The following is a 23947-nucleotide window of genomic DNA, read 5'->3' on the forward strand; positions in this document are numbered from 1 at the left end:
TTGGTTAAATAGCCTTTTTATTTTCACCAGAAATAAATTCATGATTGAAATTTACAATGAGACAACACACTTATTCTGCAGCAGAATTAACATGTATGGTCAATCTGCATATAACATTCACCACTCATCACACTGGTCCCATAATTAATATGTACATACAGAATCTTGAGTCAAATCTACCCTTTAATAAATTAATCAATGAACATGGTAACAGTATTTCACATCAAAAATCAATTAAAATGGAGGCAGGTGATAGGCCAAATAACTTTCTGATTGTGAAAAATGGATTATAAACAAGAAATTTGCTTTTAGTACTTTGGTTGGAAGAGAAAGTGGAAGTAGAAGCAAACAACAATGACTGGGAAACAACCTCAATTTTATATAACTGCCAATGTAATGTACAAAATGAACTTTAAACTATATTCTAACTTTGATATATCTGTTCCAATTAGTTAAACAGTACAAATGTTGGCTACATTTTCATAAAGACCGTTGCAATCTTCAGTGCATTACTTTCCAATAATTTGTACATCATTTGGAAGAATATGTTGTTGTTACAGTGAGGCTAGTTGACATTGGAAAAACTCTAATGGAAGAATGACACTTAAAGTGAGCAAAAATATTTCTGCAAGTACCTCCACATCACTTTGGCCTTCTGAAAAAAATGTTCATGAAGCATTTGACAACAAAATAATGCATGCTTTTAAATTATGTGAAGTACAGATGGGCATTGCATGTATTTTATAAATGTATTTTATCTGAAAGGTTCGCTAGGTTAAGATAGCATTCCCTTTCAAACACAAAAATCAACTGCCAATAAAATAAATTTTCGAAGAACAGCATTTCAAGCAATTTCCTTTCAAGCATGCAATTACCCAGATGGGAGCAACTGGGCAGGCATAGAACATAGGCCTCGCGATAATCTGGAACTCGCTTTACACATTACCAAATAATTTTACACGTTACTGGACACCAATGTGATCAAGCAGAAACATAATGTATATTTAGTCATCCAAAAACTGAGCCACAACATAGTTATTTTTTTTGATGCAAAGTTTATTATAAATTTTCTTCAGTTTTCCAGATAGAATGCAGCAGCTATGATCTGAGGAATCCTCATGCATGCAGATCAAATACATTGACTTGACCTGGGCATAGATTAATCACGAGTAATTTGAATGCCATGCAAAAGAAAAGTGTCAGTGTCAATATGCAAGATATAGAACAATTGGAATTTCTGCATGTAAAGTCTTGCACTTTGTGCAAGTCAATACATTACAAAGTTCGCATATTAGATGCGAAAGAATAAGTTCGAATGGGATAACAGCATCCATATCACTAGTAGGGCAACTGACAAGAAGTCATCTGAAATTTGCTCTTTTGGAACGTGCAGTCAAGTCAGACAGTTACCTTAATTACATGGATTGATGGAACTGGTAACTGTTACAATACAGCAAGATAAAAACAGCAGAAAGAGGGGTACTTGCTTTAAAATACCTCTGCCACACCATGACGGAGGAAGTTTAAAAATGTTTAGTGTAACCTAGTTATGCCTTTAAAATGGACATTGTTGAAATGATCCTGGTTACATGGTCATTGCTTCACTACTATTGAAGAACAGGGAATTTTAGGCCATTTGGTAAGAGGATGCATGTCTGATGTAAAGGTATAATAACCACTACAGGCAATTCAAAAGTGCTGATTTCAGGTCATTGATCAGTATTTACAATATTTTTGAATAGAAGCAACTAGAAATTAGAAATGCTCCATTGCAGAGAGGACTATTTTGCCAAATTAAAAATGACCAGACAAAATATGGTTGGAACCCATTTCAAATATCATAGCCAAAGTTAATGAGTACTGTTCAACTAAAATGCCAAATCTGATAGCATGACAAAATATTTTTCCATAGAACCTTGACAGATATCATGCATGAATGGCTTTAATAATTGGCTGTAAATGGAAACAAACCACTGCAACTCTCCTAAACAAATTTGTTATCAGTTATTACTGTTGCAGTTACTTAAAAATACAAGCTGTCCCATTAAATTTTAAGCATACCTGGCCTGTATGGCAATGGATTTTGTTTATAAAATACTGTAATCTTATTAAATCATGTTGAAATCAAAATCTAATTACTGCGGCAATATATGAATGGCTGTGTTCTTACACCATGTGAAACATTTCTGAACATTGCAGCTTTAAATTAATGTTTAAACAATGTTGTAATGTGCAGAAAAGAATGTGAAAAGTCAATAGAAGATACAACAATCAACATCTTTAACAATTTTGAAAAAAAGTGGGTACAAAATACATGCACTTGGTAGGTAAAAAGTGTCTTAACAAAAGCAAAGAATTAAGTGGCATTTATTCTTTTAGTTCAAATCGACTTCAATCCTCTCCACAGCAGATAACAAGGTTAATTCTCTTCAAGAATGCTCCAACTGAACGGTTACTCCCAAAATGATGTATGCTTCTTGTCATTTAGTGATTGGAGATCATGGAGGAGGCCCAGTTTTTGACAGCTGTTGTCATGTTCTGTAGATAACTCCATGTTAAATGTGTGGTGTTCACAAAATGTGTCTTCATACAGTCCCAGCTGATTTCACCCCTGAAGTTTAGCAAACAGGCAAGATGTAGCATAAACATTAAATATAAAAGGTTTGTGGATTTTAATAGTATACACAGAATAGCGTCCTGTTTGAGTATTGTTCAACACTTTAATCCTACATAGGAGACATTATAGAAATCTCTTGCAAAGGACAGGCATAAAAAGATGAAATTGTTCTTAACAGAGAGAAAATTATCAACTGATACCACAGTAAATTAATTTAGGGGAAATTGCACAATGTTCTGGCTAGTTTCACAGAACGATATTTGAATTTTGAAATCAGAATAGCGCAGGAGGTTGCCATTTGGGCAGCAATGTAGCACAGTGGTTAGTACAGCTGCTTCACAGCTCCAAGGTCTCAGGTTCGATTCCCGGCTTGGCTCACTGTCTTTATGGAGTGCACGTTCTCCTCGTGTGCGCGTGGGTTTCCTCCAGGTGCTCCGGTTTCCTCCCACATTCCAAAGATGTGCAGGTTAGGTGGATTGGCTATGCTAAATTGCTCTGAGTGTCCAAAAAAGGTTGGGTTGAGGTGTGGGCTTGGGTAGGGTGCTCTTTCCAGGGGCTGGTGCAGACTAGAGTGTCAAATGGCCTCCTTCTGCACTGTAAATTCTATAATTCGGTTCATAGAGTCCACACTAGCTTTTTCAAAGAACAATCTATTTAGTCCCACTGCCACTATCTCTATATCCCCACAATTTGTTTCCTATCCAACAAGGAGAATTAGATAAATATTTGAAATGTCTGTTTCATGGAGATTGAGATGGTGTCTGAAAACAAAGTGGGTTCAAATAGGTTTAAAAAGACTACGAGGCATGGCAAGTGCGTATTGAAGCCAGCCAGGCTACTCTGGATTCATAACTGCTAAAATAATAGCGTCAATTCTCCCGTCTCATGGCCGTTAGCTAAGATGATCACATTCCTGGAGGACAAGTATCCATTTTAAGATCACAAAGGGCATCATGGAGGGAAAGAGGAAGATGAATCTGATAGCAAAGCATAGCGTAAAATCATTTTGCTATAGACACCTGGGAGACCCTTGCAATCAAGTTTAGAACAAGAAATGCCAAGGTCTGTACCTGGGAGCAAAATAATGCAGGTGGTTTTTAAAAGGCGGTGCTAAAAAGATAGCCCTCAGAAGGAACAAGGCACATGGTTTATTAATATCCCTCCCCATTTGAGAAAAAAAAGTGTTCAGCCAAGTATAAGGAAGTCTGTGAAATTAAGTGGCTCAAAAATTCACATCTACACTCCTATCACTAAATGCTTTTTAAATCTGTCTTGAGAGATCAGAGCAGCACAACCAAAAGGTGCATACTGCTGTGCAGTATTATTGCTGCATCACAGTTGAGCAATCATTGTGGAGCACCGGCAATTGATAATTGTTCACATCTATTGAATGACCAGCATAAATGTACCCAAGAGAATAGCCAAGGTTCCCCTATATATGCCACAGTAAAGTCAGATAGGCATCTTATTGGCAACTAAGAAAACCTAGGCTTTAATTGCGAGCAGTCGGAATGGGTTCACAATTTTAAAAGTACACAGAGGAGATACTTACTTGCAAGAATTGGCAAGCTGTTTCCACCACTGTTTCATTACCATTTCCATATATTCCAAAGCTGGAAATAGGTAATTCTGATGTACAAAGAGAAGCAATTCCTTGATATACTGTACTAATTGCAACACTGCATCTGGGAGATTAGAATGAAGCTGTAAAAAAAAGAATGGTAGTCAGAAACAAAAACAAAAAAGATCAAAATTTTGGGGGGCACGGTGGCACAGTGGTGAGCACTGCCGCCTCACAGCTCCAAGGACTCAGGTTCAATTCCTGCCTCGGGCGACTGTTTATGTGGAGTTTGCACTTTCTCCCCGTGTCTGTGTGGGTTTCCTCCGGGTGCTCCGGTTTCCTCCCACTGTCCAAAGAAGTACAGGTTAGGTGGATTGGCCATGCTACTTAGTGTCCAAAAAGGTTAGGTGGGGTTACAGGAATAGGGTGGAGGCGTGGGCTTAAGTAGGATGTTCTTTCCAAGGATCGGTGCAGACTCTCGATGAGCTGAATGGCCTCCTTCTGCACTGTCAGGATTCTATGAAATTAAGTTTAATCCATGCTTCAGACTTTTTCCAAGTCCCTGTATGTCAAAAGTCCACAAAAAGCAGGAGTCAAAAACAAGTACCTTGGAAGTCATGACTTCCAATTCAGAATTACTCTCCTGAGCCCTAGGATTGTAAAAAAGGAGAGCAGTGCAAAATGATTAGGATATGTAGCTACCATGGACCCAAGCTGAACCAGCCTTGTTCCAGCGTGAAGAATCACTTTTGTAAGTCACTGACATTTCATGTAGAACAATCAAAACTCAAGGAGAGAAACCAGTGCAAGAGTGGGGAACAGGATTCTAGAAAGAACTGGAAGGAAAGCCAAGGAAATCTGTACCAAATCTCATTTAATTGATTGGACAGAATCTACAAGTGTTATAATGCAATATTCCTTCAAAACCTGTTACATATAGAATTATTGTAAAGCACTGTACTTACCCACTCAATAAGCCTGGGTAGATTTTCAGTGATCCATGCAATATGACTTGACAACATTTCCTTTGTATATACAACTAATTCAGTCAGCCTTCTCCAAACCAGATCAAGGTTTGGTCCAAACATAGTTACAGCCTCGGAGTAGTAATAAGGGGTATTTGTTTCTATCCAACTGCAAAAATAACAGGAGCACAAGGACAGATCATAAACCATGGTGTATGTAGCGTCAGAAGGGAGGAACAAAGTAAATTAAGGGCCTTCAAAGATAGCAAGTTATTTGGTGGGAGAGGTAGTGCAAAAAAAGGTCTAAAATCCACAGTCCATGTGCATAAACACACAAAATGTGTTTAAAAAAAGGTTGGTGGACTGCAGCCACAGCAGAATATAATGAGACAATAAAAAAGGATGGCAGGACTGTGTACTAAGTATTCCTGGATAGAAGGTGTTTAAGGAAGAAAGGAACAATGATGGTGGGATGGTAGTATTGATTGAGACTACTGCAGTGCCAGAGAGGATGTCCTGGAGGTATCAAGGGAATAATTTATTTGTTTAGAATCAAGAACAATATAGGTTCCATTACACTGGATGAATTCTATGGACCACTAACTCATGGGAACGATGAGAAAAAAAATTCAAGAGGTGCAAAAACTACAGTCAGAGGTCTACAGCACGGAAAAGGCCCTTCACGTCTACGCCAGTCAAAAACAACTAGAGTACTCTAATCCCATCTTCCAGCACTTGGCTCATAGCGTTGTATGCTTTGGCATTGCAAGTGCACATCTAAATACCTTGAATGTTATGAGGGTCTCTGCCTCCACCACCTTTTCAAGACGCGAGTTCCAGACTCCCACCACCCCTCTGGGTGAAAAAGCGTTTCATCACACCCCTCTAAACATCCTGCCCTTTACCTTAAATCCATGCCTCCTGGTCATTAATCCTTCCAAGGGGAAACATTTCTTCCTGCCTATTCGCTCCATGCCCGTCAAATTTTATACATCTCAATCATGTTGCCCCGCAGTCTCCTCTGCTCCAAGGAAACAATCAAAGTTTATCCAATCTCTCTTCATAACTAAAACTCTCCACCCAAGGTGATGCCCCAGGAAATCTCCTCTGCACCCTTTCCTACTATCATATCCCTCCTGTAATGTGAATTCCAGAACTGCTCACAATGCTCTAGCTGTGGCCTAACTAGCATTTTATATAGTTGCAACATAACCTCCCTGCTCTTATAATCTATGCCTCGACTAATAAGTATACTTGCCTTTAAGCATTTCATACACCTGCCCTGCTACCTTAAGTTACATGCACACTAAGGTCCCTCTGATCTTTGGTGCTTAACAGGGTCCTGCCATTCATCATATATTCCGTTGCCTTGTTTGTCCTGCCCAAGTGTATCACCTCACACCTATCCAGATTGAATTCCATTTGCCACTGATCAACCCATCTCACCAGTCTGACTATATCCTCCTGTAATCCAAGGCTATCCTCCTCACTATTTACCACACCATCAATGTGTATATCATCCATGAATGTACTGATCAGCCCTACTATATTTCAAGTCTAAATCATTTATATAAACCACAAACAGCATGGGCCCAACACTGACCCCTGCAGGACCCCACTCAACACAGGCTTCCATTCAGAAAAACACCACTCGACCATCACTCTGCTCCCTGCCACTCAGCCAATTCTGGAACTAGTTTGCTAAAATTCCATGGATCTCTTCGCTATCAGTCTCCCAAGGCTCATAATCAAAAACCTTGCTGGAGTCCACATAGACTATGTTAAATGCACTGCCCTCATCTACGCACCTGGTCACCTCTTCGAAAAATTCAAAGTAATGTGGATTTTAATTATCCTAATAAGAAGTTGAACCATGACGACACAGCCTGCAGGTAAGTAAATTGGCTGTGACTGGTAAGTAGTTTTTCTTTTCCCGGAGGTGTTATCGTGCGGGGCGCAGTGGTTGCTGAGTGAGTGCTTGCTGAGAAGGAGAGTACATTTTTTTTTTTTTTTATAAACTTACTGTTGGGAGTGTATGTTCCTCTTGCTCAATGTGAGAGTTCAGGGACGCGGCCGATGCCCCTGACTCCTTCATGTGCGGGAAGTGTGTCCAGCTGCAGCTCCTGTTAGGCCGCATGACTGCTCTGGAGCTGCGAATGGACTCACTTTGGAACATCCGCGATGCTGAGGAGGTCGTGGATAGCACATTCAGTGAGTTGGTCACACCGCAGATTAGGATTGGTAAGGGAGACAGGGAATGGGTGACCAAAAGGCAGAGAAAGAGCAGGAAGGCAGTGCAGGTGTCCCCTGCGGTCATCTCCCTCCAAAACGGCATATCTGTTGGGGGAGATGACTCACCAGGGGAAGCCAGGCTCATGGCACCGTGGCAGGCTATGCTGCACAGAAGAGCGGGAAAAAGACTGGCAGGGCTATAGTCATAGGGGATTCAATCATAAGGGGAGTAGACAGGCGTTTCTGTGGTCGAAAAAGAGACTCCCGAATGGCATGTTGCCTCCCGGGTGCACGGGTCAGGGATGTCTCAAATCGGCTGCAGGACATACTGAAGGGAGAGGGTGAACAGCCAGTTGTCGTGGTGCATATAGGCACCAAGGATATAGATAAAAAAACAGGATGAGGTCCTACAATCAGAATTTAGGGAGTTAGGAGATAAGTTAAAAAGTAGGACCTCAAAGGTAGTAATCTCAGGATTGCTACCAGTGCCACGAGACAGTCAGAGACTATTCAAGAATAGTCAGAATGAATACGTGGCTTGAGAGATGGTGCAGGAGGGAGGGGTTCAGATTTTTGGGACATTGGAACCGGTTCTGGGGGAGGTGGGACCATTACCAATCGGATGGTCTACACTTGGGCAGGACTGGAACCAATGTCCTAGGGGTTCTTTTGCTAACAGTGTTGGGGAGATTTTAAACTAATGTGGCAGGGGAATGGGAACCAGATTAGGAAGTTCGAGGTCAGTAAAGCGGCAGCAACTAAAGCCAGTAAGATACTAGATAATAAACTCAATGTGACTAAGGAGAAGAGTAGACAGGGAAGAGATGATGAACACAAAGGGACAGGTGGTTTGAGATGCATTTGTTTCAATGCGAGAAGTGTAGCAGGTAAGGCAGATGAACTTAGGGCTTGGATTAGTACCTGGGAATATGATGTTATTGGTATTACTGAGACTTGGTTGAGGGAAGGGCAAGACTGGCAACTAAATATCCCAGGGTATAGATGCTTCAGGAGGGATAGAGAGGGAGGTAAAAGGGGTGGAGGAGTTGCATAACTGGTCAGAGATGATATCACAGCTGTGATTAAGGAGGGCACGATGGAGGATTCGAGCACTGAGGCAATATGGGTAGAGCTAAGAAATAGGAAGGGTGCAGTAACATTGTTGGGACTTTACTACAGGCCTCCCAAAAGCGAGCGTGAAGTAGAGGTACAAATATGTAGACAGATTATAGAAAAATGTAGGAGCAATAGGATGGTCGTTATGGGAGATTTTAACTTCCCCAACATTGAATGGGACTCATGTAGTGTTGGAGGCATAGATGGAGCAGAATTTGTAAGGAGCATCCAGGAGAGTTTTTTTAGAGCAGTATGTAAATAGTCCAACTCAGGGAAGGGGCCATACTGGACCTGGTATTGGGGGATGATCCCGGCCAGTTGGTTGAAGTTTCAGTCGGTGATTGCTTTGGGCATAGCGATCACAATTCCGCAAGTTTTAGAATACTCATGGACAAAGACAAGAGTGGTCCTAAAGGAAGAGTGCTAAATTGGGGAAAGGCCACGTATAACAAAATTCGGCAGGAGCTAGGGAATGTGGATTGGGAGCAGCTGTTTACGGGTAAATCCACATTTGAAATGTGCGAGTCTTTTAAGGAAAGGTTGATTAGAGTGCAGGACAGACATGTCCCTGTGAAAATGAGGGATAGAAATGGCAAGAACAAAGAACAAAGAACAAAGAAATGTACAGCACAGGAACAGGCCCTTCGGCCCTCCAAGCCCGTGCCGACCATACTGCCCGACTAAACTACAATCTTCTACACTTCCTGGGTCCGTATCCTTCTATTCCCATCCTATTCATATATTTGTCAAGATGCCCCTTAAATGTCCCTATCGTCCCTGCCTCCACTACCTCCTCCGGTAGTGAGTTCCAGGCACCCACTACCCTCTGCGTAAAAAACTTGCCTCGTACATCTACTCTAAACCTTGCCCCTCTCACCTTAAACCTATGCCCCCTAGTAATTGACCCCTCTACCCTGGGGAAAAGCCTCTGACTATCCACTCTGTCTATGCCCCTCAATTTTGTATACCTCTATCAGGTCGCCCCTCAACCTCCTTCGTTCCAGTGAGAACAAACCGAGTTTATTCAATCGCTCCTCATAGCTTATGCCCTCCATACCAGGCAACATTCTGGTAAATCTCTTCTGCACCCTCTCTAAAGCCTCCACATCCTTCTGGTAGTGTGGCGACCAGAATTGAACACTATACTCCAAGTGTGGCCTAACTAAGGTTCTATACAGCTGCAACATGACTTGCCAATTCTTATACTCAATGCCCCGGCCAATGAAGGCAAGCATGCCGTATGCCTTCTTGACTACCTTCTCCACCTGTGTAGCCCCTTTCAGTGATCTGTGGACCTGTACTCCTAGATCTCTTTGACTTTCAATACTCTTGAGGGTTCTACCATTCACTGTATATTCCCTACCTGCATTAGCCCTTCCAAAATGCATTACCTCACATTTGTCCAGGTTAAACTCCATCTGCCATCTCTCCGCCCAAGTCTCCAGACAATCTAAATCCTGCTGTATCCTCAGACAGTCCTCATCGCTATCCGCAATTCCACCAACCTTTGTGTCGTCTGCAAACTTACTAATCAGACCAGTTACATTTTCCTCCAAATCATTTATATATACTACAAAGAGCAAAGGTCCCAGCACTGATCCCTGTGGAACACCACTGGTCACAGCCCTCCAATTAGAAAAGCATCCCTCCATTGCTACCCTCTGCCTTCTATGGCCTAGCCAGTTCTGTATCCACCTTGCCAGTTCACCCCTGATCCCGTGTGACTTCACCTTTTGTACTAGTCTACCATGAGGGACCTTGTCAAAGGCCTTACTGAAGTCCATATAGACAACATCTACTGCCCTACCTGCATCAATCATCTTAGTGACCTCCTCGAAAAACTCTATCAAGTTAGTGAGACACGACCTCCCCTTCACAAAACCGTGCTGCCTCTCACTAATACGTCCATTTGCTTCCAAATGGGAGTAGATCCTGTCTCGAAGAATTCTCTCCAGTAATTTCCCTACCACTGAAGTAAGGCTCACCGGCCTGTAGTTCCCGGGATTATCCCTGCCACCCTTCTTAAACAGAGGTTAGGGAACCATGGATGACGGGTGGAATTGTGAGACTAGCCAAGATGAAAAAGGAAGCATACATAAGATCTAGGCGACTTAAAACTGATGAAGCTTTGGAGGAATATCGGGAAAGTAGGACAAATCTCAAACGCGCAGTAAAGAGGGCTAAAAGGGGTCATGAAATATCTTTGGCTAACAGGGTTAAGGAAAATCCCAAAGCCTTTTATCCCCACGGTAGGCTATTGCAGAAAATACGGAGGCTGGGGATTGAGGGTGATTTAGAGATGTGGATCAGAAATTGGCTAGCTGAAAGAAGACAGAGGGTGGTGGTTGATGGGAAATGTTCAGAATGGAGTACAGTCACAAGTGGAGTACCACAAGGATCTGTTCTGGGGCCGTTGCTGTTTGTCATTTTTATCAATGACCTAGAGGAAGGCGCAGAAGGGTGGGTGAGTAAATTTGCAGACGATACTAAAGTCGGTGGCGTTGTCGATAGTGTGGAAGGATGTAGCAGGTTACAGAGGGATATAGATAAGCTGCAGAGCTGGGCTGAGAGGTGGCAAATGGAGTTTAATGTAGAGAAGTGTGAGGTGATTCACTTTGGAAGGAATAACAGGAATGCGGAATATTTGGCTAATGGTAAAGTTCTTGAAAGTGTGGATGAGCAGAGGGATCTAGGTGTCCATGTACATAGATCCCTGAAAGTTGCCACCCAGGTTGATAGGGTTGTGAAGGCGGCCTATGGAGTGTTGGCCTTTATTGGTAGAGGGATTGAGTTCCGGAGTCGGGAGGTCATGTTGCAGCTGTACCGAACTCTGGTACGGCCGCATTTGGAGTATTGCGTACAGTTCTGGTCACCGCATTATAGGAAGGACGTGGAGGCTTTGGAGCGGGTGTAGAGGAGATTTACCAGGATGTTGCCTGGTATGGAGGGAAAATCTTATGAGGCAAGGCTGATGGACTTGAGGTTGTTTTCGTTGGAGAGAAGAAGGTTAAGAGGAGACTTAATAGAGGCATACAAAATGATCAGGGGGTTGGATAGGGTGGACAGTGAGAGCCTTCTCCCGCGGATGGAAATGGCTGGCACGAGGGGACATAACTTTAAACTGAGGGGTAATAGATATAGGACAGAGGTCAGAGGTAGGTTCTTTACGCAAAGAGTAGTGAGGCCGTGGAATGCCCTACCTGCTACAGTAGTGAACTCGCCAACATTGAGGACATTGAGGGCATTTAAAAGTTTATTCGATAAACATATGGATGATAATGGCATAGTGTAGGTTAGATGGCTTTTGTTTCGGTGCAACATCGTGGGCCGAAGGGCCTGTACTGCGCTGTATTGTTCTATGTTCTATAAAAGGGTAACTAGAGAAAGGATTGGCCCACAAAGACAAAAGAGGGAATTTATGCATGGAGTCAGAGGAAATGGGTGAGATTCTTAATGAGTACTTTGCATCGGTATTCACCAAGGAGAGGGACATGACGGATGTTGAGGCTAGGGATGGATGTTTAAATACTCTAGGTCAAGTTGGCATAAGGAAGGGGGAAGTTTTGGGTATTCTAAAAGGCATTAAGGTGGATAAGTCCCCAGGTCCGGAAGGGATCTATCCTAGGTTACTGAGGGAAGCGAGGGATGAAATAGTTGGGGCCTTAACAGATATCTTTGCAGCATCCTTGAGCACGGGTGAGGTCCCGGAGGACTGGAGAATTGCTAATGTTGTACCTTTGTTTAAGTAGAGTAGCAGGGATAATCCAGGGAATTATAGACCTGTGAGCTTGACGTCAGTGGTAGGAATTGTTGGAGAAGATACTGAGGGATAGGATCTATTCACATTTGGAAGAAAATGGACTTATCAGTGATCGGCAGCATGGTTTTGTGCAGGGAAGGTCATGTCTTACAAACCTAATAGAATTCTTTGAGGAAGTGACAAAGTTAATTGATGAGGGAAGGGCTGTAGATGTCATATACATGGTCTTCAGTAAGGCGTTTGATAAAGTTTCCCATGGCAGGTCGATGGAAAACGTGAAGTCGCATGGGGTTCAGGGTGCACTAGCTAGATGGATAAAGAACTGGCTGGGCAACAGGAGACAGAGAGTAGTGGTGGAAGGGAGTGTCTGAAAATGAAGAAAGGTGACTAGTGGTGTTCCACAGGGATCCGTGCTCGGACCACTGTTGCTTGTGATATACATAAATGATCTGGACGAAGGTATAGGTGATCTGATTAGCAAGTTTGCAGATGATACAAAGATTGGTGGAGTTGCAGATAGCGAGGAGGACTGTCAGAGAATACAGCAAAATATAGATAGATTGGGGAGTTGGGCAGAGAAATGGCAGATGGAGTTCAATCCAGGCAAATGCGAGGTGATGCATTTTGGAAGATCTAATTCAAGAGCGGACTATACGGTCAATGGAAGAGTCCTGGGGAAAATTGATGTACAGAGAGATCTGGGAGTTCAGGTCCATTGTACCCTGAAGGTGGCAACGCAGGTCGATAGAGTGGTCAAGAAGGCATACAGCATGCTTGCCTTCATCGGACGGGGTATTGAGTTCAAGAGCCAGCAGGTCATGTTACAGTTGTATAGAACTTTGGTTAGGCCACATTTGGAATACTGCGTGCAATTCTGGTCGCCACATTACCAGAAGGATGTGGGTGCTTTAGAGAGGGTACAGAGGAGGTTCACCAGGATGTTGCCTGGTTTGGAGGGTGCTAGCTATGAAGAAAGGTTGAGTAGATTAGGATTGTTTTCGTTGGAAAGACGGAGGTTGAGGGGGGACCTGATTGAGGTCTACAAAATTATGAGGGGTATGAACAGGGTGGATAGCAACAAGCTTTTTTCCAAGAGTGGGGGTGTCAACTACAAGGGGTCACAATTTCAAGGTGAGAGGGGGAAAGTTTAAGGGAGATGTGCATGGAAAGTTTTTTTACGCAGAGGGTGGTGGGTGCCTGGAACGCCTTGCCAGCGGAGGTGGTAGAGGCGGGCACGATAGCATCATTTAAGATGCATCTAGACAGATATATGAACGGGCGGGGAACAGAGGGAAGTAGATCCTTGAAAAATAGAAGTAAGGTTTAGATAAAGGATCTGGATCGGCGCAGGCTGGGAGGGCCGAAGGGCCTGTTCCCCTGCTGTAATTTTCTTTGTTCTTAATACAGACTAGGATAGTTATAATGTAAAGAGAAGGGGAAGTTTCTGAAGTGTGTTCAGAACAATTTTAGATGCAGTGCTGGAGCTAGTTCTGGGAAGTGAGGCGAATCAAGTGGATCCAACCTTAGTAGGGAAACCTTTAGGGGACAGCGATCAGCAAATAGGTTTCAGGTTAGGTATTGAAAAGGGCACGGAACACAATCTAGCGCACAAATATTCGGAGGTCAATTTCAACGGGTTAAGAATGGATTCATTTCAGGTAAATTGGAATGGACTTGGTTTATTGTCACATGTACCGAGGTAGAGTGAAAAGTATTGTTCTGTGTACAATCTAGACAGATCTCTTCATACCTGAAAAAAATGACATACGATAAATACACAATGTAAATACATAGACCTAGGCATTGTGTGAAGCACACGGAGTGTAGTACTACTCAGTAGAGATGACGCATGGAAAGGTCTGTTCAGTCCATAAGGGGGTCATTCAGGAGTCTGTAACAGTGGGAAGAAGCTGTTTGTGAATCTGTCGGTGAGTGTTCAGGCTTTTGAAAGGTTGAAATGTTTCTTGACAAGCAAAAGTGCAAGGAATAATGATCGGCCTTCAAAAAGGAGATTGTTCGGGTAGAAGCTAGAGTTGTCCTCCTTAGGAGGTGGATGAGAGGCCAGGCCATTTGGCAAGAGGTTTAAGATGAGTAGATTGGGAGAAGCTGTTCCGGATGGCATAAAAAGTCAAGAACCAGAAAGCACTCATTTAAGGTGAATGGTGAAATAACCAGCCAAAGGAACTTGAGTGGTGGAGTGAAACATACAATGTTTCAAGTTCAAGATCAGTCATTTCCATCAAAATAATAAAAGTACTCCATTGAACAAAATTTGTAGATAGAGACTCTTAATTGTCTGTCAGTGTAATGTCTGTATTATTTTGGACGATGGAAATTTAAGTTCCTGAAGAAAAATGGTGCTCTGTAACATCTCAGAATTAAGTGTGACAAATAGCTAACATGGAGACAATATAATAGATAATGAAAGTCAAGTGTACTTGTTCAGATTTATTTTGTTCTGATATATTTTGTATGAAAGGAACAGCTGAAAACAAGTGACAAGGGCAATCTTGATCAAACACACACTTTGACACTTTGCACGAACCTGTATCCTTGTTTGGAATAATGAGATATTTTATTCCATGCATGCTGAGACACAGACATCATTCCAGACTGCCGTAGTACATGAGCAGAAGATGATGCTAAGGAGAAAAAGTGCGTTTGAATAGATCAGTCAGTAACAATGGGATTCACATATTGCACCATTACAGGCATCAGCAGTTTCAACCAATTCAGGGCTGGTTTAGCACAGTGGGCTAAACAGCTGGCTTGTAATGCAGAACAACGCCAGCAGCGCGGGTTCAATTCCCGTACCGGCCTCCCCGAACAGACGCCAGAATGTGGCGACTAGGGGCTTTTCACAGTAACTTTGAAGCCTACTTGTGACAATAAGCGATTATTATCATAGTAAGTGGATAGCTTTTGAAATGCCCCCAGTGTCCAGTTTAGAATTTAATTTAACTATATCTCAAATGATATTTCCAGTTGGAGTTTTTGTTGTTTACAATTTCCCAGATAACTAATATGCAGAACAACTTTGGCAGCTGATGGGATTGACCAACAAGGTCAAAGAACAGCAATGTATAATGTCAGCCCCAGGAACCACTACACACAGTATGCAAAGCTAATGGCAATTTATGTTGATGGAAAGTCCTCCCACAATAGGACAAGCATAAATAGTGCCTAATGGGCAATGCTTAGAAGGCCAGTTAAAATGTGCGTTGCTGTTCAGCTGTTCTTGTTTCATCATTGGACAATCCTGCCAGCTATTGAAATCGGATCTGCATTTTAGCTCAATGACTGTGGCCAATGTTGGATGATCATAATTTCTCCATTTTCAAGTGGAGGAACAACATCATTTTAGATATGTTCCATTCAGACACTTGTGCGTATATAAGGAGTGTATCTATCGGGATGAACCTGAAGACTGTTGTCACAAGTTACTTTCCCAGTCTGAGTCATCACCAAACTCTGCACACTCCTGCAGCCAAATCTATAGACAATTTCTGGTCGAGCAATGCACACATTATTACGTAGTTTTCACATTTAGAAGGGGGCCGTTATAAATCTTCATTGTATCCCCAATTTTTTAATTTATCAAGCAGGCATGTGGAACAATTTGAAGATTTCATTGAATGTTTTGTGAAAAATAACCAGCATTAAAGTAAGCTAGGTAACTACAAGTTCTCAAAACAAGAGTATAACTGATTGCACTTATGGCAATGTGCATCCAATTTAATGCAACATAATTCATGATTATCACAGATAAAATAAATTAAGTATGCCAACTGAAGTCATTTCCACACATTTAAATTACTGCTTAATCAATCTTAATCTGTTCAGCGAAAAGCTAAAAGATCTACACAAGTTTCAGTCAGACTCTTGATACAAATGCTGACAGTATGCCAAGGTGACAGGATGCTAGTAAGTTGGTGGAAGAGTTTTATCAACAGAAGGCATCTGAAGCCAGAAATTTCTCAAAGATCAAAAAATGAATGAACACCTCCACAAGCCCAATTCACAAGACTCATTACCAAAACAGAGGTTGGTGCCACCATAGAATTATGGATGATACAGGTGGCCATTCAGCTCAGGGTCTACACTGGATCTTTGATAAAACAAACCATTAATGCTACTCTCCTCTTTCCCCAAAGTCCTGCCAAATTTTTCCCCCATCAAGTATTTATTCAATTCTTTTTTGGATGTTACTATGGAATCTGCTTCCACCACCTTTCCAGGGAGCACATTCCAGATTGCCAAAAAAAAAAAAAATAATTGGAAGAGTGTCTGACACCTTTGTTTTACCGACCAAGATCGTGGCCAGGGAAAGGATTGGACCACTTAAGGAGGAATCTATGTGTTGAGCCAGAGGAAATGGGCGAGGTACTATATGAGTACTTTGCATCAGTGTTCACCAAAGAAAGGGACTTTGTGGAAGATGATTCTTGGGTAGGGCATGTGGACAGTCTGGACCAGGTTAACATTGAAAAGGAGGTGGTATTGGGTCTTTTAAACAATATTAAGGTAGCTAAGTTTCCTGGGCTGGATGAGATTACCCCAGAATACTGAGGCAAGCAAGGGAGGAATTTGCTGGGGCCTTGACTGACATCTTTGTATCCTCGTTGACTTACAGGTGAGATCCCAGAGGACAGGAGAATAGCTAATGTGGTACTGCTATTTAAGAAAGGTAGCAGGGATAATCTTGGAAACTATAGGCTGGTGAGCCTCATGTCAGTAGCAGGTAAATTATTGGAGAGAATTCTCAGGGACAAGATTTATACCCATTTGGAAACAAATTGACTCATTAGCGATAGACAGCATGGTTTTGTGAAGAGGAGGTCGTGCCTCACTAACTTGATAGAGGTTTTTGAGGAGGTGACAAAGATGATTGATGAGGGGAGGGCAGTGGATGCAGTTTACATGGACTTCAGTAAAGCCTTTGACAAGATGTATCATGGCAGACTGATACAAAAAGGTGAAGTCACACAGGATCAGAGGTAAGGTGGTAAGATGGATACAGAATTGGCTCAGTCACAGAAGGCAAAGGGTAGCGGTAGAAGGGTGATTTTCTGAACAGATGTTGTGACTAGTGGTGTTCCACAGGGATCGGTGCTGGGGCCTCTGTTGTTTGTAGTATACATAAACGATTTGGAGGAAAATGTAGCTGGTCTGATTAGTAAGTTCGCGGATGACACCAAGGCTGGTGGAGTGGCAGATAGTGTTGAGGATTGTCAGGGGATACAGCAGGACATAGGTAGGTTGGATACTTGGGCAGAGAAATGGAGTTTAACCCGGACAAAAATGCATTTTGGTAGGTTGAACATAAGGGGGGAAATATACCGTAAATGGTAAAACTGAGAAATATAGAAAGTCAAGATCTGGGCATGCAGGTCCACAGATCTTTGAAGGTGGCAACTCAAGTGGACAATGTAGTCAAGAAAGCAGACAGAATGCTTACTTTCATTGGACGGGGCATTGAGTATAAAAACTGGCAAGTCATGCTACAGCTGTATAGAACCTTGGTACACCCGCATTTGGACTATTGCATACAATTCTGGTCGCCACATTACCAGAGGCTGTGGAGGCTTTGGAGGGTGCAGAGGAGGTTTACCAGGATGTTGCCATGTCTGGAGGGTGTTAGCTATGTGGAGAGGCTGAATAGACTCGGACTGTTTTCATTAGAACGACAGAGGTTATGGGGTGACCTGATAGAAGGTCTACAAGATTATGAGGGGCATGGATTGGGTGAATGGGCAGGCATTCTTTCCCAGGGTGGAGGGGTCAGTCACCAGGGAACATAGGTTTAAGGTCCGTGTGGCAAAGTTTAGAGATTTGTGAGGCAGATTTTGGCCAACTGCAAGCACCTTGAGGTAGAGTTTCTGCTAGATTGCATTGCTTTTTTCACAATTCATTCAAAATCAGCATAATGCATGCAAAAGATGACACAATTTTAAGCACAAGCATAATTTGGGATCTTTTACATCAGTTCAAGAAAAGGGCACACCAGCAGTTAGCCCTACTCATACCCCTGAATGAATTAACAGCTATCTGTTGATGATCACTGGTCCATGCTTGCACAGAAAACCAGTGATGTCAATCTGCTGTGCCCAGTGAGACAATGATATCAGCATGCAGGCAGGGTTGTACGCTCTTGCACAACTATATGGCAGTAATGGATCCAAAGAGTTGCTGTATAATGGAATTTCCATTTGCCATTTCACCCGTTTGTAAACAATCATGAAGCAGTCTGGTCAGATCTCTGCCTCAAACAACTTGCACCTACATTAGTACTGTCTCTACTAATTGGCTTTGGTCGAATACATATTCTTATAGTTTAGTTTAGATATTTTCGCCATCTAGTGTATTTCGAACAGTTGTGTTAACTTTATGGAGCCTTATGGATGCCTCAAAGACAAATGAAACAGCCCAAAACAGAGCTGTGATGATTTGAGCAGTGTAATTTTTGGTCCTGTCCACTGTCCATTCAGTCACTCGCAATTATGTCATAGAGTAACCAACTGCACACGCACGGCATTGGCAGCAAAAGCAGCCATGAATCAACCACTACTGGAAGTTTCTGCTAATTACATTCATTCACAGGCCATCTAGGAGGCTCCAAAATTATCACTCATTCGTAAAGGGGACAACGATTTTTAAAGATTCTGGAAGCGTTTTAATTTCACTCAGAAAGTTATGACTTTAGCCTTAAATAATAATAATATTTATTATTGTCACAAGTAGACTTACATTAACACTGCAATGAAGTTACTGTGAAAATCCCCCAGTCGCCACATTCTGGCGCCTGTTCGGGTACATTGAGGGAGATGTCAGAATGTCTAATTCACCTATCAGCACGTCTTTCGGGAGGAAACCGGAGCACCCAGAGGAAACCCACGCAGACACGGGAAGAACGTGCAGACTCCACAGACAGTGACCCAAGCTGGGAATCGAACCTGGGGCACTGGCGCTGTGAAGCAACAATGCTAACCACTGCTCTGTGCTTCCATTTCAATAAATATTTTTTCAATAATAATATAATTCAATAATAAATGTGTACAAGTAAAACAATCCCTCATATATCAAGGAATATTTCAAATTTTTGCTTTTATAAACGACACATTAAAACGTTCCCCAATTGCTCGAGTTTATGCTTAAACTAACTTGCATCCATCAATTTATCAGTGAATTTAAGCATAAACGAGAAAAAAAACCTAACCGGCACTACTCACCCAGATTGACAAGTTGTGCCCATAGCATAAACTTTACCCGCTCCTCTTAATTATTTTCATTCTATCCAATAATGCTACTGCCAAATTTCACCCATCACAAGAAAAGAATGCTGCTAAAAGTATCTGGAATCAAAGAATTGTAACAGCACAGGATGCCATTCGGCTCACTGTCTGCACTGGCTCTGAATAAGCATACTCTTTGAAGGCCTCCCAACATTCAATTACTCAGGTGATTCACCTGAGGAAGGAGCAGTGCTCCGAAAGCTAGTGATATCGTAACAAACCTGTTGGACTTTAACCTGGTGTAAGACTTCTTACTGTACAACATTCAATTACTCAGCCACATTCTCTGCCTCCACAAGAACATTTCCCTTTAAATTCACACTTAGCACCTTTCTTCCTCTGAATATTTATATAAAAAACAAACCGCTGGGTTCTCTTTGTTAACAACTGATCAATTCTGATATTCTCTTCGCTCCTTGGTATTCCTTTTGTAATGAATAGCATAATTGTCATGATTTGTTTTCAGTCTCAGGTTGGTTTTGAATCTTTATATATTCATGAGCTCTAGCTTTGAACGTTTTCCATTCTCCCTCAAAAGGAATGCATCAACTCTATACCCAAACATTCTCCTCTTGAAGCTTTCCCTTCATTCAGGTACTACTTTGCCTAAATTTTTCATTCCAACCTTCTTGGATAAGAGAGAATTTTGCTATCTTCCTACGACAATAAATGACATGGCCATCACCAAATCTCCCACTAGTAGCCACCTTGAGATTACCATTGACCAGAAATTGAACTAGTAAGAACTAGAGGATGGCAATTCTGAATAACTCAAACTCCCAAAAGCCTGTCCACCATCTAAAAGTCACAAATCACAAGTGAGATGGCATACTCTCCACTTGCCTGGAGCAGTGCAGCTCCAACACCGAGGGGCTGTTTAGCACAGGACTTTGAAAGCAGACCAAGGCAGGCCAACAGCACGGTTCAATTCCCGTACCAGCCTCCCCGAACAGGCGCCGGGATGTGGCGACTAGGGGCTTGTCACAGTAACTTCATTTGAAGCCTACTTGTGACAATAAGCGATTTTCATTTAATTTAATTTCATTTCAAGAGTGGTGATCCCTTGCAATATAGCCGGAGTGAATCATTTCATTAGCACAGATGTGTGCTAATTTGTAGCTTACTTGTGACAATGTGATTTTCATTTCATTTCACCACAAATGCAACACCATCCAGCAGAAACCATCCTTCTTGAATGGCTCCCAATTCACTCCCTCCAATGATAGTTAAGATGCATTGCAGCAATTATAGCTCCTTCAACAACACCGAAGCCCATCGTTAACACCCAAGCCCATTACCTCAAAGGACAAGGGCAGCAGATGCATGGGAACACCACCAGCAGCAAGTTCTCCTCCAAACCACACATCATCTTGACCAGGAAATATATCCCCCTATTCCTTCACTGTTGCTGGGTCAAAATCATCCTGGAACTCCATTCCCAACTGCATGGTGGACGTACCTACACCATATGGACTGCAGCAGTTGAAGGAGGAAGCTTACCACCATCAAGAGCAGTTAGGAATGGGCACTAAATGCTGGCCTAGTCAGAAACCCACATCCCACAAAGAGGCAAGACTTCAATAACAAGCACAGAGAGAGGGAGAGGCGCGAGACTTCAATAACTTGCGGGCTAGTCAGATGGGCAAAATAAAGTTACCCCCAAAACATGGGAGAGGATGCATCGGGAAGAACTAACAAGGCAAGGGAATACACAGTGAACAGAAGGATGCTAGGAAAGAGAGGACCAGAAAGACCTTGGGGTGCATGTTCATATGTCCCTGAAGGCAGCAGGACAGGCAGATATGGTGATTTGGAAGGCATATGGGATACTTGCCTTTATTAACCGAGACACAGAATACAAGAGCAGGGAGGTTATGACGGACCTACATAAAATACTTGTTAGTGTACTGTGTGCAGTTCTGGTTGCCACGCTACAGGAAGGATGTGATTGCACTGGAAAGAGTGAAGAGGAGATTCACCAGAATGTTACCTGGTTGAAGCTATGAGAGGCTGGTTAGGCTAGGGTTGCCCTGCTTAGAGCAGTGAAGGTTGGCGTGGTGGTTGGGGGGGGGGGGGGGGGGACACGACACCTGATTGTGGTGTACAAAATTGTGAAGGACATAGATGGGAAGAAACTTTTCCCCTTAGTTGAGGGGTCAATAACTAGGGGGCATGGTTTTACGGTAAGGGGCAGGAGGTTCAGAGGGGATGCGAGGAAAAACGTTTTCTCCCAGAGGGTAGTTGGAATCTGGAACTCATTAAGGATGGTAGAGTTTGGAACCTAAACAACATTTAAGAAGCATTTAGATGAGCACGTCAAACACCATAGCATGCAAGGCTACAGACCAAGTGCTGGAAAACGGGATTAGAATAGATAGATGCTTGATGGCGGAAACAGACCGTAGAGTCTCTTTCTGTGCAACAAAACTAAGAAGTTTTATGAAAGATCCTTTTCAACTCATGCAAGTTAGCCTTCCTCCAGTTAAGCATTTTATGCTTGATTGTACGTCATTTTCCATAACTATTCTAAACCTTTTATTACTGTTCACATATCGAATCATGCTCCACAAATTCAGAACCAGTTCCAAAATTATTTCCACCCTTGTTGTACTAGAAACACTGATCAAGAAATTCTCTTGTGCACTTTCAGAATACCTCCCTTTCTATGCCCTTTACACTATTACTAGCTCGGTCTGTATCAGGATAAAATTTACCCTGCAGAAGGAGGCCACCCAGCCCATCCTGTCTACACCGGCCCCTGAAAGAGCACCCTACCCAAGTCCACACCTCCACCCTATCACTGCAACCCAGCAACCCCACCTAATTTTTGGTCCCTACAAGGCAATTTAGCTTGACCAATCCATCTAACCCGCACATCTTTGGGAGGACCCGGAGAAAACCCACGCAGGCATGGTGAGAACGTGCAGACTCCGCACAGAATGACCCAAGCCGGGAATTAATCCCGGGTCCCTGGTGCTGTGAAGCAACACTGCGCTACCATGCCACCCCTCATAATTGAAGTTCATTACTCCTCAGTAGTTGGTGCATCTGTAATTTAGCTGCAAATTTCCAGCTCTCTCCCTTCTACAAATGGTGGCCAGGATTATACACACTAGCCTAATGGTAACTCTTTTTTTAAAATTCTAAGCAAATAGCCTTGGTAAGAACTACAGACCAACGTTTGGGTGAGTTTCACCTTCCCACTCACTATGATCAATTCCATCTGCTATTTTTTTGTCCAATCATTTAATCTATATCCATTTTACAGCTCATGTTCCCACAATACTCAGTAAACTTGAAAAAGTTACACTTGGTCCCTCAACCAAGTCAATTCTAAATACCGAGACCCAAGCAATGACTCTTAGGCACTCCATGGGTTACACCCTTCCATCCTGAAAACGGCCAGGTGTTTCCTGTTTGTTATTAAATCCATGCTAATCTATTACCCCAACTCCATGGACCCAAACATTTGCTACCTTCCAATCCACAGAGGTCACTCTGGACTCCATGACGTCTTGCCTCACTGCAGCCATCTCGTCTGACCTTACGCCGAAGGCCAGCAGGTCTGGGGATTTGTCAGCTTTTGGTTCCATTAATTCCTCCAGTGCCATTTCTTCAATAATATTTATTATTTTAAATTCCATTCATTTTCAGCCGGGTTCTATGCCTTCATCAGTGAAGGCAGGCAAAATATTTAATTTCAGGTCATCCCATCTATTATGTCTCCTCCATCATATAATCCCCAACAGTGCAGAAGGAGGCCATTCAGCCCTTCACTAACCCTTCTGTATTATATGTAGGAGTTTGTACAGTCTGTCCTTGTATTTCTTGTCACTTTCCTGTTTATTTTCTTCAATTGTTTGGACATCCTTTGCTGATTTTGAAAAGCTTCAGTTCTTGAGCTCAATGTTCTTTTTTTGAAATATCGTAAGCCTTTTTAAAAAAAAACTGTCTTTGCCGCACTTCAATCACTTTCCCGGTGCAGAATACCAGTTAGTTGAGAATTATTTTAAATGTTTTTATTGAACCATCGTATCTTTTAATCTCCATCATCTAGTTCTGCTCTCATCTCTAATTGGCTTTGTTTTAAGTGAAAACAAATTTACGACTAACTTTATAATCACTCATCTTAAATTCCTTTACAAGATTATCTAACCTTGTCTCATTACACATTACAAAGTCAAAACAGCTAGTTCAACATATTGTTCTATTTAACATTTGAGAAATCAGTACATTGTATGCAAATTTTCCTTCTACGAAAGGTCCAAACCACTCCAGCCATAGGCAACATAGTAAATCACCACAGATTTAAAATATCAAAACAAAAATCTATGAAAGCACAACAGCCTCAAGGCTACAGATGTTTAATTTTGAAGTCAGTGCTATATTTCAGTATGTTTAAAA

The 23947-nt window shown here is 42.3% G+C and overlaps 1 protein-coding gene across 1 annotated transcript in view; it reads right to left on the reverse strand.

Moving 5' to 3' along the window:
- Window positions 1-23947, reverse strand: part of tmem214 (transmembrane protein 214) — a 102959-nt gene continuing 79012 nt past the window's right edge. Inside the window, 4 exon segments of the mRNA XM_072498936.1 lie at window positions 1-2611; window positions 4170-4321; window positions 5144-5312; window positions 14797-14893. Of these exon segments, the coding sequence (XP_072355037.1) occupies window positions 2485-2611; window positions 4170-4321; window positions 5144-5312; window positions 14797-14893 (545 nt within the window). The 3' untranslated portion in view covers window positions 1-2484.

Source organism: Scyliorhinus torazame, chromosome 4 (assembly GCF_047496885.1).
Source record: "Scyliorhinus torazame isolate Kashiwa2021f chromosome 4, sScyTor2.1, whole genome shotgun sequence".
NCBI classification, from domain to species: domain Eukaryota; kingdom Metazoa; phylum Chordata; class Chondrichthyes; order Carcharhiniformes; family Scyliorhinidae; genus Scyliorhinus; species Scyliorhinus torazame.